Source organism: Macaca thibetana, chromosome 3 (assembly GCF_024542745.1).
Source record: "Macaca thibetana thibetana isolate TM-01 chromosome 3, ASM2454274v1, whole genome shotgun sequence".
NCBI classification, from domain to species: domain Eukaryota; kingdom Metazoa; phylum Chordata; class Mammalia; order Primates; family Cercopithecidae; genus Macaca; species Macaca thibetana.
Window position 1 is genome coordinate 98,325,478 of NC_065580.1, and position 17,339 is coordinate 98,342,816.

At 45.0% G+C, this 17,339-nt stretch overlaps 1 protein-coding gene across 3 annotated transcripts in view; it reads right to left on the bottom strand.

Annotated features, from left to right (window-relative positions):
* Positions 1-17,339, bottom strand: part of JAZF1 (JAZF zinc finger 1) — a 349,309-nt gene that overhangs the window by 7,309 nt on the left and 324,661 nt on the right. For all 3 annotated transcript variants that reach the window (XM_050783212.1, XM_050783213.1, XM_050783211.1), the window contains exon 4: positions 2,763-2,932. In XM_050783212.1, coding sequence (XP_050639169.1) covers positions 2,763-2,932 — 170 coding nt within the window. The remainder of the gene's footprint in view (positions 1-2,762; positions 2,933-17,339) is intronic.

Below are 17,339 nucleotides of genomic sequence, written 5' to 3' on the forward strand. Positions count from 1 at the left end.
GCAGAAGACTTTAGACTCTTATTGGCCTGGAGATGGTACTGGAGGAATCTACATGAACAAGCTAATACACTAACAGGACTCTTGTCTGTCTTTTGTTTTTCTTTTTTCCTTCCACAAGCTGCTGCTCCCAGAGACTCAAAGCCCTTTTCCTTTGTTACTTCTCTAAAAATGTACTTAACTGTTCTTTGTTGAAGAGGCTGTATAAGCTGTGAGAACCGCCCATTCCCTGGGTGTCTTGTCTCCCATGTATATATGAAATACACATGTTGATAAACTGTTTTTCTCTTGTTAATCTCTCTGTTGTTACAGAGAAGATGTTGCAACTAGAACTTAGGATGATTGAGGGAAACATTGTTTTTTTCTTCTACAGAGGGCAGGGAGCATCCTAGGCTAAGGAGTTAACATGGGAAGGAAATGTGGAGACCTGGCTTTACTGCGGGGTCCTTCTCCCATTCCCCGCTCGGCATGAGGTCTGGGAGTTCAGTACCTCATTCTGTCTGCTCTGTAAATGCCAATGAAATGGCGAGGACTGCTGATCCTGAGTCAGTGTCCAGGAGACTTGGCTGGCAGAGACTGCTGCCAGCAGCAAGCAGGGAGTAAGAAAAGTTTGACTTGCCTTGGGAACAAATAAGGTGGCAGCACTTCTGGATTCTGCCCGAGTCCACAGTACCCAGCTCATCCCACCCTCTTCTCTCCAGTACCCAAGCCAGCAATGATGTCGTGAATAAGATGAAATACGAATCCCATTGGAGCACAGCCCTACCTTCCAGCCAGCAACTTCGGGGCAGAAAGAGTCAGCCGCCAGCTTGGGATGTAGGAGTGGCTCATCTCCAGTGCCTGGTCAGAGGTGAGGTCACAAGCCTGCTATGGCCCTGCGTATCATGACCTGCATTCTGGCCCAGAAAAGGAAACTCACACTTCCCTCGCGGGATCAGGACCACCCACTGCCGCCCACGTCACCTGCCAGTCAACGGGGCTGGAGTCGGCAGCCCCTTCAGCCCAAGGCTCATTGAATTCTCAGTGGTGGAGAGAGAACACTCAGAAAAGCCCCCCCAACCCAGACACAGACAACGGAAGGGGGAAACGGCCAGAAACCCAAGCAGAGGAAAAGTAAAAGAATGACAAAACAGAAATGACAAGAAGGAAAGGATGCGAACAAGAAAAGGGGATGGAGCTAGAGGTGGGAGAGAGGGGATGCCTCCCCTGCACCCGCTGCCCAGAACTCAGGGCGTAGCTTGTATTTCCTTTGTGTTTTGGCGGGTCAGCCTGAGTACAGGTCATTACTTGGCTCCCGCTTTTAACATGGCCGATGTGGAAGACACCCCCGGCCGGGTGCTCGGCCCCGGAGAGCAGGCAGCAGGACGGCAGTGGTGGGGAGGAACAGCTGCGGTGAGATGCGGTGGGAACCGGCCCCAGGGGCCAGTCACGGCCTTCTCTGTAGAGAGCAAGAAAGAAGGAAAAAGTCTCTTTCTGCAATGAAGCGCTGCCCTCTGGAAAAATGGGCTTGTCCAACAATCCTGTGGATGTTTTGTATCCCAAGGTAACCCTTGAGCGGCCCTTCCCTCCTCTCCCAACTCCATGCCTCTGACACAGAATGTACAGATGCGTCCTGAGGCCTGTTCTGACCCAAATGCAGCGCTCCTCTGCCAGCCCGCAGAGGCTTCTCACATCTGCGTCCTGGGGAGTTCATTTCAGCTTAAACAACGAGCATCTGGACTTTGCATGATGGAACTGTAACAGTACATAGAGTAGGTGAAACCTAGAAATGCTAACTTTGTGGCACATTTGTGTGCCATGCTTTTACATTGACAGCTGCTATGAAAAGTACTGAAATAGATGAGTGTTCAGAGAGACCTATTTAAGAAGGGGCAACATAAGTGCTTATGCTATCTTTTCTTTTAAGCTTAAAAATGAGTCAGTCTGCTATGAGTGAATCAGCGTACCATCGAGCATGCCAGGTATGTTTCTGATGTTTCTACTCCTAGCTCACAGGTGGATGTGAAAGAGCTGCTAACACCTCATGGGGAAGTTTGCAATTTTGTTTTTTAAAATGCCCTCTAGACCCATACTTGACTGTTGTGGTGTTTCTCATTTTGTCCCTGTTCCTTATTAGAAAATTTAGCACCCCCAGCTGCCCATGACACCCAGTCAGGCCCTCAGAGACCTGGGTCAGCAGACAGGCAGCTGAAGTTGAAGTGGGTGGTTTGGTGAGAAAAATATCAAAGACCTTTTTTCTCCTGATCCCCTTTCATGCCAGTGGGTGGAAGGAAGCAAGAACTTCCTCAGCTGGAGGCTAAATACCCTACCACACTCACCAAATGGCTCTGGGAGCCATCTGGGGCTTTTACAACTTCAAAGTGGTCTCCCGTGAGCCACCTGCAGGGCCATCCATTGGGGAAGGTGCTTGGCAAATAAATAGGTTGACGTATTTGATACTCTGTTCTGATGGGTCCCCCAGTATGACATGAATTTGAAGACTATCAAAGACATGATCCTCCTACAAAAGATCTCTCTTGACCACCAGGATCCCAAGTAGGTGAGCAGAGGGGAAAGCCCCGGCGGCAGCCAGCGGTGGCGGGTGAGCACTGCCCTGAGGGCACCTGTGTGCATGCAATGGTGAGGGCCACGCAGTCTAATGCAGGAGAGGGGAGTGTCTCCCCCCAGCCCATACACTTGCTTTAAAATCAAGAAAGGGCGGCTGCCTTCCATGAAGCTTGCCCTGTTTCCATGTGGTTATGCCAAGCACGCAGCACCTCTGTTACCTTGTATCTCTTTTTACATCCAGGAACTGGGCAGGCAAAAGGCTTCTCTTCCCCTCCATTCATGCACATGGAGCTGAGGATGGCTTCGGAGCTGATGGCACTCTCTGTGGTCCAGGACTCATCGCTGTCCGACTCCTCATAGTCCACCTCCTCCTCGTCATACTCACTGCCTGCGGGACAAGAGAAGGGCAAGGACTGTCAGGAGCACTCATCTCCCCACAGGTTCACCCGGCCACTCCCAGGACAGGAGACGTGGCAGTGGCAGCGCAGCGCTGACGGCCCAAGGAGAGGGCACTCGCGGCACCAAGTGACTGCAAACATGACTATTCCCTTACAATCCTGGGAGCAAGAGCCCTGCGTTCCCACCTAAGAGACCAGGGCAAGGGCTTCCCAGCAATTCGTGGCTAGGAGTTGGCGGAGCAAGAACATTAACTCGGTTCTACGGCAGCCCAGCCTGTGGCTGCGAAGGCACAGGGAAGACTCGCTCTGGGGCCAAAACCAAAAATAAGCAACGATGACAGACTCCTCACACTCCCCACACTAGTGCCTGACACTCCCAAATGAGCAGAACCCTGTCCCCTTAGCTTTATGCTTTACTGGCCTAGTAAATGCAAAAATCTCCAGGGTCAGGGTCAGCTACAATCAAATCCTTGGGTGAAACTAGTCATCTCCCTCGGCTGCAACAAGATGGACTTTTGTTTATACTTAATTTTGTCCTCTAACAGAGAACATCAGCACAGACCTGGGCTCATGCCTTTGCTTTCATTAGCTGAAGGACAAGCCGCTTGGCTTTTATTTTCTCTTTCATGAAATGGGCACAAGTCTGTTCCTTGCAGGTTGAATTTAAGGATGAGAATGAGTGTGTACAGAATACCTGGGATAGGAGGACTTCCATAGAGTACGAGCTGAAAACATACGTTTTGGACTTCTTAGGCATTTCCAGTAGGAATGAATTTCAGGTGTTTTTCTTTATGGATTTGAGCTGGGAAATTTGGAACTAAAAGAGGGTTACCCTCAGGCTAGGGAGCAAGAGGCACAGAAGGCCAGGAGCTCTGAGGGTAAATCACCAGCAGCGACTCGTCCTGGAAGACGAAGCGATCCTCTACACACGCAGTCCCAGGCACCGCGTCTGCCCTTCGGCTCATGCCACGCTTCCTGCTAGGGCTGGCCCATCGCAGTCACGCAGCTCAGACAGGAAGCAGGGATTCTCTTATATTCCTAAGGGTGAAGAGCTCTGCTAAGAATCGAATTGAAATAGACTCTACTGACTTCTGTGCAAGACGGCAGGGATGGAGAACCACTCCAACAGGCAGCCTCGCTTCACTCTTTTTTAATGAGGCCCAAAGCCATTTATTTGGAGCTTTTGCACAATACAACCCTGAAGGACGTAATTCTACAGATCATAAACAGTGTAAAATAATATGTTGACAAGTCCTAATGCATTTACAAGCCCCGTGGAATAAATAGGAATTATAGCACAACATTAATAAGAATTATATGGTAGCAATTACAGTTGTGAAATTCATCCCCCAGGTGTGAGGCTAAATTGTACCAGGGGCCTGCCTGGGTGCTTCAGGGGCTTACTCTGCTACATCAATTATTTCAACACCAAATATTGGCACTTTTATTGGGTTTCATTTTAATAGGCATTAATAAGATTGTTTGAAGAGCCAGTTGAGCCAGGAACAGGGACACCGGCATCTGAGGCTAAAAGTTGAAAGGAGCCAGGAAGGAAGGAAGGGACCTGAAGTTTATTGAGTGCCTATTATGTTTCAGGCACATTATATGCATTATCTCATTTAATCCTCCAGTAACCCTGTGAGGTGGGGATTACTGTCACTTTTATACACACGAGCACCTGAGCCCTAGGGAGGTTAAAACGCTTATGCATTCTGAATTAGCCATTAAGGGACAGTGTGCTTTTCCCCCATTGCTTCCCAGCCCCCAGTGCCAAGCTCTTCTGAGGGGTTCCTTTTTAATCTCCTTTGAGTTGCTGGCTCTTCACCATTTAATACTGAGACGGAATTCAAAGCAGTCTGTTTTGAAGTCTGTTAGAAATTCTTGGGTGGTGCAGAAAAAACAATTTGGCAAACATGAAGCTTTGGAGTTAAATGTGGGTTTCAGTAAATTCCGCTGTACTTGGCCATAGCTCCCTAAATCAAGACAGCCGGTTTGGAAACGCTTGTACCAGGCGACACAGGGGTGCCACTCTGCCACGTTGCTCAGGGTCTGTCCTGGAGCAAATCTTGAAATCTGTTTTTAAGTAGGGCATTGTTTAAGACATTTTACTCTTAAACAAATGCCACATGCTGGCGTCCTTTAACTTGCTTGTTAGAAAACTATAAATGCTATTTCGCAAAGCTCCTCCAGCGGGACTTCAGAAAGTTAGAATGACTAATTTATCCATCTAATTGGGCTAATTTGTTAACCTCAATACCAAGAACCACGAAACATTTAGAATGGGGGAGGGTGGGGCACCTCAGACCAACTGGGAGCTTAATGAAGCCCAACAGAACAGAAAACTTCAAAACTCCACTGGATCAAAAGCGATCAGGCCGAGGGGCTGAAGCTGCCTACACCGTCTCCGTCTCCAGGGAAGGCGCGTGGTATCCAGCCCCAGGCAGGGCAGGCAGGGGCCACGCAGCTCACCCTGCAAGTTGGAACACTTCTGAGACGGAAAGGTAGTGTGGGCTGACAGGTGTAAGCTGGGACTGTCCCAGGCAAGGTGGGACACACACCACTCAGCAGCTACAATCAAATCCTTGGGTGAAACTAGTCATCTCCCTCGGCTGCAACAAGATGGACTTTTGTTTATACTTAATTTTGTCCTCTAACAGAGAACATCAGCACAGACCTGGGCTCATGCCTTTGCTTTCATTAGCTGAAGGACAAGCCGCTTGGCTTTTATTTTCTCTTTCATGAAATGGGCACAAGTCTGTTCCTTGCAGGTTGAATTTAAGGATGAGAATGAGTGTGTACAGAATACCTGGGATAGGAGGACTTCCATAGAGTACGAGCTGAAAACATGCAAAGCAGTGTAAGCAATGCCATCTTTGTAATCATATTACATAGACATATTCCACATAAAATAAGATTATCTTTAGAAGGGCCTTTTGTGAAACCAAACAAGATAATTCCAAAAGGGTTGGGAATCCCTACTGGAAAAAACACAAGAGAGACTCCAGGACCAGACAGGCCCCAGCTGCTTTAAGCTCAAAGAAGGAGCAAAGCACACTCCAGCCCCCACCTCCCTGAGTCTGCAGGGGCCGGGAGGGAGCGCAGCTGGGGCTCAGAGCACTGTGAGCCAAGGCAAGTGCCGCTACCTCTCTGAGCTTCGAACTGCTCATCTGTAAAATGATGAATGCCTGTACGCACTAAGGCTATTGTGAAGAATAACTGAGTTCCTGTGTTTAGGACTCTGGACAATGCCTGGCCCATGGTAGGCATTAAAGTAGTATATGGCAAGAAAATAAAATGCTATGTGAGCTGTTTATCTCATCTACTGTTCCCTTGCTCTCTCTTGAGAACAGTCCCCTTTTTAAACCTGAGGAACATGCTGGGGTTCTACTACAGCTTTTCTTATTGCACCCCAAATGCTTCCCTTTTATTAACCAGGTGTCCACAGCACCAGGCGGCAGCCAGAGGGCCTGGGGCGGGCAGCGTAGGGGCTGCGGGACCCGAGTCACAGGCGCTCAGATGCTGGCACCCATTCGTGTCCCTGGCAGGGCGTGGGGGGTCCTGTAGAAAACTTTTGAGGCCAAAACACAACTGCTGTTAGTCTCCTTTCAAACATTTTGGAACTGTAGAAAGAAATACCCTAAAACGAAAGTCACCAAAGCTGCTGGGCCAGCCTTTGTCCTCTGCTTTATCCATTTCCTCATGTCTTCCCACAAGAGGAAAATAAATCCCAAGCTCGTTCATTCGTTTTCAATTGCTGCTTCAGCTGCTATCTCAACACTCGATGCAGAATGAACAAATCCCCAGCCGTCTCCACGCCTTTGCTAGGGAACTCCTCCTCCATTTCTGGAAAGCAGGAGGTGGCAAAGCTGCTTCTCCTAGCTGCTTCTCCCAAGTTTTACTCCTGCGCTTCAATTAATAAAAAATCGTGAGCACCGCCCCGAGTATGAATGTGTATGAATATTTTTATTATAAATGCCGTATATGTATTAATATATTATTGCAGAAACCACATCTGCAAAGAAGCAAAAAGGGTAGGGCTAAAATAAGTATAAATATCTTAATACAGGAATAGTTTTAATAAATTATTTATAAGTAGGTATAAAGATTTAATACCCCCTTCTCGCCCCTCACTTTGAGCCCACTGCCCTGCATGCCAGCTGGGGCTTCAACGGGGCATATCACAGTCTGCACTGAGGCTATCAGGTTGAAATGAGGCTCTGGGCTACTCTAGGGGAAAATGAGAGGACCTTAAGGATGAATACATTCATTTATTCACATGGCAAACTTTTACCCAACACCTGTCATAAGTAGAGTTGGTGATCACTAGGTCCTGTCTAAACGCCCCCCTATAAGCCAAAGGAGAGGTGCGGGGTGTCTCGCCAGGAGACAGAAGATCATGAAGAAATGAAATGATGTTCTTGTTCCGTGCCTCACACTATCCCAAGACAACAAATGTTAATTTCCACACAATTTTTGAAACAAACAAAAATATATAAAGTATTTCCTTAAAAGAGAGGGGAAAAAACAACCATGTGTATGTATAGTTATAAGCAGTTGGGGCAGGAAAGGTCTTTGGAGTGTGAGAGTCACAGAAAGAATGTGACTGGGGGCCAGAGTGGGCATCTGGGGACAGGCTGGCAGGTGTCCTCAAGGCCACCCTCTTAGCAAGCTCTGCTGGGGAACCCTGGACTGTGGGGTCAGAATGTTGCAACTGGGAGGAACTTGCAGACCACTGAATCCCACGCTCATCTTGGTGTTTCAGAAGTTAGTGACTGGGGCTGGGCACGGTGGCTCACACCTGTAATCCCAGCACTTTGGGAGGCCAAGGCGGGTGGATCACGAGGTCAGGAGATCGAGACCATCCTGGCTAACATGGTGAAACCCCGTCTCTACTAAAAGTACAAAAAAATTAGCTGGGGTGGGTGCCTATAGTCCCAGCTACTCGGGAGGCTGAGGCAGGAGAATGGTGTGAACCCGGGAGGCAGAACTTGGAATAAGCCAAGATCATGCCACTGCGCTCCAGCCTGGGAGACAGAGCGAGACTCCGTCTCAAAAAAAAAAAAAAAAGAAAGAAGTTAGTGACTGGGGGTGGGCAGTGGGGAGGGTTAGTGGGTACAAAACAAATAGAGTAAGACCTAGTATCTGCTAGCACAACAGGGTGACTTTAGTCAATAATAAATTGTATATGTTAAAATAACTAAAAGAGTATAATTGGATTGTTTGTAACACAAAAGATAAATGCTTGAGGGGCTGAAGACCCCATTTTACATGATGTGATTACACACTGCAGACCTGTATCAAAATAGCTCATGTACTCCATAAATATATACACCTACTATGTAGGCACAAAAATTAAAATTAAGAAATTTAGGCCAGGTGCAGTGGCTCACGCCTGTAATCCCAGCACTTTGGGAGGCCGAGGTGGGTGGATCACGAGGTCAGGAGTTCGAGACCAGCCCGGCCAACATGGTGAAACCCCGTCTCTACTAAAAAATATATAAATTAGCTGAGTATGGATGAGTGCCTGTAATCCCAGCTACTCGGGAGGCTGAGGGAGGAGAATCGCTTGAACCCGGGAGGCAGAGGTTGCAGTGAGCCGAGATGGTGCCATTGCACTCCAGCCTGGGTGAAAAAAAAAATAGAAAAAGAAATGTAAAAAAATGTTAAGTGACTGGCCCACAGTCACACAGTGGTCCGTAGCCCGTTCAGGGGGCTTCCCTTCTCCAGGTCTACCTCATGATGCAGGATTCTAAGCAGGAAAAGATCACGCTATGGCCTGCACCCATTCACATTCCCTCTCTTCTTCCTCTCTCCTCCACCCCACCCTTTCCAGCCCTAAATCCCAGGATGCCTCAAGGGAAAGGGACATGGTGCTAAGAAAAAACCTGTTATGTGCCAACCACCCCTCCCGATACGTTCCTGTTTGGGGGTCCAGAGGAAAGCTTTCTCACCACTACCACAAAGCTCTCTAGCTTCGTTCATCCTACGTACCTACTACTTCGTAACTTCTAAGCTACATCTCCCCATTTCCTCCCTCTACCCCATAACCACTGTTTTATTCCCTATCTCTGTATATTTGACTTTTCCCGCACGTAAGTGAGATCATGCACTAGTTTTCTTTCTGTGTCTGGCTTATTTCACTTAGCATAATATCCTTCAGGCTCATCCATGTTGTGGCAAATAGCAGGATCTCCTTTTTGTAAGGCTGAATAGTATTCCATTGTGTGTCTCACACACACACACACACACACACACACACACACACACACACACACACACACACACACACACAGATTCTTGGTGCATTCATCCACTGACGGACACGTTGGTGGTTTCCAATTCTTGTCTACTGTGAGTAATGCTGGGAGAACATGAGAGTACAGACATCTTCCTGAGGTGATGATCTCATTTTCTCTGGGTATATATCCAGAAGACGGATTGCTGGGTCATATGGTAGCTCTATTTTGCTAACACTTGTTATTACTTGTCTTTTTGATCAGAGCTGTCTGAATGGGTGTGGTTTTGATTTGCATTTCTTTGATGCTTAGCGATGAGCACCTTTTCATATTCTGTTGGCCATTTTTATGTCTTCTTTGGAAAAATGTCCAGGTCCTTTGCCCATTTTTTAAACCAAGTTATTTGTTTTTCTGCTATTGAGTTGTATGAATACTTTGTAAATTTGGCTGTTAACCCCTTATCAGATATATGGTTTGCAAATATTTTCCCCAATCCATAGGCTGCTATTTCATTGTGTTGATAGTTTCCTTTGCTGTGCAGCTTTTTAGTTTGTAGTCTCATTTATTTTTTATTTTTATTTTTTTGAGACAGAGTTTTACTCTTGTTGCCCAGGCTGCAGTGCAATGGAATGATCTCGGCTCACTGCAACCTCCACCTCCTGGGTTCGAGTGATTTTCCTGCCTCAGCTTCCCAAATAGCTGGAATTACAGGCATACACCACCACACTTGGCTAATTTTGTGTGTGTGTGTGTGTGTTTTTTCTTTCTTTTTTTTTTTTTTTTTTTTTTTTTTTTTTAGTAGAGATGGGGTTTCTCCATGTTGGTCAGGCTGGTCTCGAACTCCTGACTTCAGGTGATCCACTCGCCTCAGCGTCCCAAAGTGCTGAGATTACAGGCGTGAGACCCTGTGCCCAGCTATGCAGTCTCATTTATTTTTGTTTTTGTAGATCGAACTTCTGGTGTGATAACCAAAAAATTCATTGACAAGGCTCATGTCAAGTTGCTTTTTCCCCACCTTCTCCTATTCTCTAAGAGTTTTACAGCTTCAGGTCTTATATCCATGTGGAGTTGATTTGTGTGTATGGTGTAAGATAAGGGACCAATTTCATTCAAGTGTATGTAGAAACCCAGTTTTCCTAGCACGATTTACTGCAGAGATTATCCTTTCCCCATTGTGTTCCCTTTGTGCCCTTGTCAAACAGTAGTTGAATACATGTGGCTCTCTCTTCTGTTCCACTGGTCTATGTGGCTGATTTCATCCCAGTACCATACTGTTTTGATAATCACCTTTGCTTTGAAATATAATTTTTATTTTGAGATGGGGTCTTGCACTATTGCCCAGGCTGGAATGCAGTGGTGCAATCTTGGCTCACTGCAACCTCTGCTTCCCAGGTTCAAGTGAGTTTCCTGCCTCAACCTCTTGAGTAGCTGGGATTACAGGCACCAGCCACCATGCCCGGCTGATTTTTGTATTTTTTGTGGAGACAGGGTGCTATGTTGGCCAGTGTGGTCTCAAACTCCTGACCTCAGGTGATCCGCCCGCCTCAGCCTCCCAAAGTGCTGGGATTACAGGCGTGAGCCACTGTACCCAGCCTGTAATATAATTTTACAAGACCAGTGCTCTAACCACTGAGCTATGGAGCCCACGTGCCTGTAATAAAATTTTAAAGCAGGAAGTGTGATGCCTCCAACTTTTTCATTCTTAGGATCACTTTGGTTATTTAGAGTCTTTGCGGTTCCATATCAATTTTAGGATTGTTTTTACTGTTTCTGTGAAGAATGCCATTAGGATTCGGATAGGGATTGCACTTATTTCATATGGCACTTTGGGTAGTATGGACATTTTAAGAACATTAATTCTTCTGATCCATGAGCAAGGGATATTTTTCATTTATTTGTGTCTTCTTCAATTTCTTTCATCAATGTTTTATAGTTTCTAGTGTACAAATCTTTCACCTCCTTCATTAAATTTATTCCTTTTTTTTGATGCCATCATAAATGGGATTGTTGTGTTGATTTCTTTTTCAGCTAAGTTGTTATTTGTGTATGGACATGCTACTGATTTTTGTATATTGATAATGTATCCTGCAACCTTACTGAATTCATCTTCCTCTGTACTTAAAAATTAGTTGGATCAGATTTGTAATTTTGATGAAACAATCCTCTATTAGAGGAGAATGCCTGCAGAGATCTACCTTTCAAAAGGACACAAGGTTTAAGGACACAAAGGATCCACTGGCTGTGACACTGGGTGAGTGTGACAGTAGGGTGGAGAGTCAGCCCAGCAATCCCTTTTATTGGGATGGTTAATTGTTTCTGCTGATGCTCCAGTGAAAGTTCGACGGTTTTGAGGCCTGATTATTTTTAACAAACAAATGGGCAGATTGTATAAATGTGTACATGTCATGGCAGTCAAAATGCCTGTTTTTTGTTTGGCCTCCTTTTGCTCTAAGCCATTAGCTCCTTAAATTATGGCACTTGCCTTTATACCCAAACCTACCTGTGCTTACTTGATTTTTTAGTTTGGTAAAAATTCTAGCTGCCTAAGAATGGGCAAATTTTGTTTTACATGTGCATTTAACCAGAGAAGTGTCTTTGCCATTGAGGCTTGAGGTGCCGCCTATGAACCTGGCCCTAGGAGAGGTGCTCTCCACATCACCAGCCTTTGTCTCTCCAACTGATCAGAGGGGAAGGCTAGGGTGTGGGAGGGTAAGGGATGTGCCGCAGGTCACCTGGCTAGCAACAGGCCCATCAGGTCTTTGGTTTCAAAATTTGTGTTCCTTTGATTCATTTTTAAATTGAATATCCCCTGTATGATGGGGAGAACAGAGATGCGACAGACAAAGCAAGGCCCTGGAGATGGGCTGCAGAGAGAGGAAAATGAACACGATGCATGGAGTTGCTCAAAACTACATGTGGTGCGCAGTGTGTGAGCAGGTGGGAGCAGCGCGCTAAGCCTCATGACAGCCAGTGATGGGACCCTGCCATCCAGGTGGCTGTGGTCTAGTTTTCCAAAGGCAAGGGACAAGAGCTGTCTTTGTAAGGCTCTCCGTAGTCTTAGATATGATTAATCAATTTTAAAATGATGTTCACTAATGTTAGGGTTTCTGCAAGAAAATGTAATTTAACCTGACGCTGTCACATATAAAAATTGGCTGCCACTCATCTTTCTTGGGTTGAGTTTTCTGTATTCATACTCCATGGTTTCATAACCACTGTGGTGGGAGCCTGGGGCAGGCAGGACAGCAGCCGAGAGGGGCCTCAAGAGCTCATTTCAGCATTTCAGTTGGGGAAATGACCAAAACCAAGGTACGACCCTTGGTATATAAGACAATTATATACCACAGGATGGCCAGGGAGGGTTGTTGGAAAAGGAGGTAAAAATCAGTGTCAGTTTCATGAATCACATGAAGAAACTGAGGTGGCCTGGAACTCATGCATGCACATGCACACACACACACACACACACACACACACACACACACACCCCCCTCTCTTCCCGGCCACCCGCCTACACCAAGCCCACATCGCCATCCAGGGGCCTTGCCGGGTGCTTCGGCCACATTTGCTCTCTCACTGGCCACAAGAAGATTTCCAGTCTTGCCCACCCTCCTCGAACCTCTGCCCGCACTTCCCTTTGCTGACTCCTTACTCTGTGGAGATGGCCCAACTCTGTTTTACTGCCTACAGAGTTCTCATTCTTTGTAGTCATAAACATAAAATAGTGACATACAGATAAAAGTCAACCTTTTCCAGAAACCCAATATGCCACATTTTTCTTATAATGCATATCATTAATATTCATGTAAAAGTGATAACTGCGGTGACAGCAAATTAAAACTTTCCTGGGGTATCACATTCTGGCAAATACATTAGCAAAGAGTTGCCTTTCTGTCTTATAGATTTATCATTATAAATTAGCTTTAAGTGGTACTGACCCACTTTATAGGAGCTAAAGCAACAATAGTCAAAATGAATTGGCAATGAATGATTACAATGAAAGATACATTAATGGCTCTGGGACCACAGGCCCTGCCTGGAAAATTCTTGACCTCTTTGTTCCTGGACCTCAGCTCATTACTGGAACGTCATTCCGAGTTAAGGAGGAAACAGGTTCCTCCTTAACTATGGAACTGCTCCTGGTTCTCCAAACCAGAAGTAATAGTTCCATAGGACTTTACACTTTCTAATGAATTGCCGTCCCGGTGTTGGATTCATCTCTGGTATTTGGAGTTCTGGTCACTATTTGTGATTACCTCACAGTCCCCAGGACACTGCCAGAGCCACAAAGAGCCACTGGACATGTGTTTGTTGAATCAGTGAATGAGTGAATCGAGTTCAGAGGGGAAGGAGGCCCCAAGATTACACAGCTTCAACTCTTGACTCCCACTAATCTTTTTTAAAAAAAGATTTATTTCACTTGCCTGCTTAAACCCTCCAGTGGCTTCCCACAGCAAAGAGCAGCCCTGGGCCTCATCATGACTTTTTTCTTTATCAAGGTTTCTTTATCAAGGCATCTTTCAGCTCTGAAGGACCAGTTTTTTTTTTAACTTAAGAACTATTTGTACTTGGTTTAATGATAAGCTTTTACAACTATAAATCTAACAAACATTTATAAATCTTTAGATAATATTAAATAATAATACATTGGAATGTAATTTGTAAAGTTTTTTTTTTTTTTTTTTTTGAGACGGAGTTTCACTCTTGTTGCCCAGGCTGGAGTGCAATGGCGCGATCTTGGCTTACTGCAACCTCCGCCTCCTGGGTTCAAGTGATTCTCCTGCCTCAGCCTCCAGAGTAGCTGGGATTACAGGTATCTGCCACCACGCCCGGCTAGTTTTTGTATTTTTAGTAGAGTTGGGGTTTCACCATGTTGGTCAGGCTGGTCTTGAACCCGTGACCTTAGGTGATCCACCTGCTTCAGCCTCCCAAAGTGTTGGGATTACAGGCATGAGCCACCAAGCCCGGCCTAAAATAATATGTTCTAATACATTTAAATATTGATTACACACACACTCAAATTTGACATATTTCAACAAAATCATGCCAACTTTACTATGTAAGCTTTAAAAGATCTTAAAAATACACAAATCAAGGCTGGGCATGGTGGTTCACACCTGTAATGCCAGCACTTTGGGAGGCTGAGGTGGGAGGATCATTTGAAGGCAGAAGTTTGAAACCAGGCTGGGCAATGCAGTGGTACCCCGTCTCTATCAAATAAAAGTTTAAAAATTAGCTGGGTGTGGTGGTGTACACCTGTTGCCCCAGCTACTCAGGAGTCTGAGGCGGGAAATGAGCAAAACCAGGATAGAACCCTGTGATAAGTTTGGGAAGATCACTTGAGCCCAGGAGGTTGAGGTTGCAGCGAGTGGTGATGGCACCACTGTACTCTGACCTGGGTGACAGGGCAAGATCATGTCTCCTAAAAAATAAAAAAATGTTGGCCGGGCGCGGTGGCTCAAGCCTGTAATCCCAGCACTTTGGGAGGCCGAGACGGGCGGATCACGAGGTCAGGAGATCGAGACCATCCTGGTTAACACGGTGAAACCCCGTCTCTACTAAAAAATACAAAATAAAAAAAAAAAAAACTAGCCGGGCGAGGTGGCGGGCGCCTGTAGTCCCAGCTACTTGGGAGGCTGAGGCAGGAGAATGGCGTAAACCCGGGAGCCGGAGCTTGCAGTGAGCTGAGATCCGGCCACTGCACTCCAGCCCAGGCGACAGAGCCAGACTCCATCTCAAAAAAATAAAAAATAAAAAAAATAAAAAAATAAAAAAAAATGCAAACCAAAAAACGAATCACACCAATGACCACAATGACTATCAAGCCTAAATTTAGCCTGTTACACAGTTGGTTCTAAAGAGCTGAATTATTTTTTCATAATTTCCATACTTAGCTTTGACCTTTCTGGGTCACAAGGATCTGGTGAGACCTAAAAGACAGAGGAACTGACCTCGGGCCAGTGGAGGGTGGGGGTTCTGAGTTATGGACCCACACTGGTGCTTGGTCAGGATGCAGTCAGGACAAGATGATTCAAAAGTGAGCCTGGAAATAATTGCATTAGAAGATGAGTGGATACTCACTGGTTTCAAATAACTTATTTATCTCTGCCTTAATTTCATTATTTACCCAGTAGTCATTCAGGAGTAGGTTGTTCAGTTTCCATGTAGTTGTACGATTTTGAGTTAGTTTCTTTATCCTGAGTTCTAATTTGATTGAACTGTGGTCTGAGAGACAGTTTGTTGTGATTTCTGTTCTTTTACATTTGCCGAGCAGTGTTTTACTACCAATTATGTGGTCAATTTTAGAATAAGTTCGATGAGGTACTGAGAAGAATGTATATTCTGTTGATTTGGGGTGGAGAGCTCTGTAGATGTCTATTAGGTCCACTTGGTCCAGAGCTGAGTTCAAGTTCTGAATATCCTTGTTAATTTTCTGTCTTGTTGATCTAATAGTGACAGTGGGGTTTAAAGTCTCCCACTATTATTGTGTGGGAGTCTAAGACTCTTTGTAGGTCTCTAAGAACTTGCTTTATGAATCTAGGTGCTCCTGTATTGGCTGCATATATATTTAGGATAGTTAGCTTTTCTTGTTGCATGGATCCCTTTACCATTATGTAATTCTTTGTCTTTCTTGATCTTTGTTGGTTTAAAATCTGTTTTATCAGAGATAGCAAAAACCCCTGCTTTTCTTTACTTTCCATTTGCTTGGTAAATATTCCTCCATCCCTTTATTTTGAGCCTATGTGTGTTTTTGCACATGAGATGGGTCTCCTGAATACGGCACACCAATTGGTCTTGACTCTTTATCCAATTGGCTAGTCTGTGTCTTTTAATTGGGGCATTCAGCCTGTTTACATTTAAGGTTAATGTTGTTATGTATGAATTTGATCCTGTCATTATGATGCCAGCCCATTAGTTTCTTCATAGTATCTATGGTCTTCACAATTTGGTATGTTTTTGCAGTGGCTGGTAATAATTTTTCCTTTCCATATTTAGTGCTTCCTTCAGGAGTTCTTGTAAGTCAGGCCTGGTGGTGACAAAACCTCTCAGCATTTGCTTGTCTGTAAAGGTTGCTATTTCTCCTTTGTTTATGAAGCTTAGTTTGGCTGGATATGAAATTCTGGGCTGAAAATTCTTTAAGAATGTTGAATATTGGCCTCCACTCTCTTCTGGCTTGTACGGTTTCTGCAGAGAGATCCGCTGTTAGTGTGATGGGCTTCCCTTTGTGGGTAACCCAACCTTTCTCTCTGTCTGCCCTTAACATTTTTTCCTTCATTTCAACCTTGGTGAATCTGACGATTATGTTTTTTGGGGTTGCTCTTCTCAAGGAGTATCTCTGTGGTATTCTCTATATTTCCTGAATTTGAATGTTGGCCTCTTTTGCTAGGTTGGGGAAGTTCTGCTGGATAATATCCTCAAGAGTATTCTCCAACTTGGTTCCATTCACCCCTTCACTTCAGGTACACCAATCAAATATAGGTTTGGTCATTTCACATAGTCCCATATTTCTGGGAGGCTTTGTTCATTCTTTTTCATTCTTTTTTCTCTAATCTTGTCTTCATGCTTTATTTCATTAAGTTGATCTTCAATCCCGGATATCCTTTCTTCCGCTTGATTGATTCAGCTATTGATACTTGTGTCAATGAGAACAAAGACACACAATGTATCAGAATATCTGGGACACAGCTAAAGCAGTGTTTAGAGGTAAATTTATAGCACTAAATGCCCACAGGAGAAAGCGGGAAAGACCTGAAATGAACACTCTAGTATCACAATTAAAAGAACTAGAGAAGCAAGAGCAAACACATTCAAAAGCTCGCAGAAGACAAGAAATAACTAAGATCAGAGCAGAACTGAAGGAGATAGAGACAAGAAAAACCCTTTAAAAAAATCAACGAATCCAGGAGCTGGTTTTTTGGAAAAAATTAACAAAATAGACTGCTAGCCAGACTAATAAAGAAGAAAAGAGAGAAGAATCAAACAGACACAATAAAAAATGATAAAGAGGATATCATCACTGATTCCACAGAAATACAAACTACCATCAGATAATACTATAAACATCTCTACATAAATAAACTAGAAAATCTACAAGAAATGGATAAATTCCTGAACACATACACCCTCCCAAGACTAAACGAGGAAGAAGTTAAATCCCTGA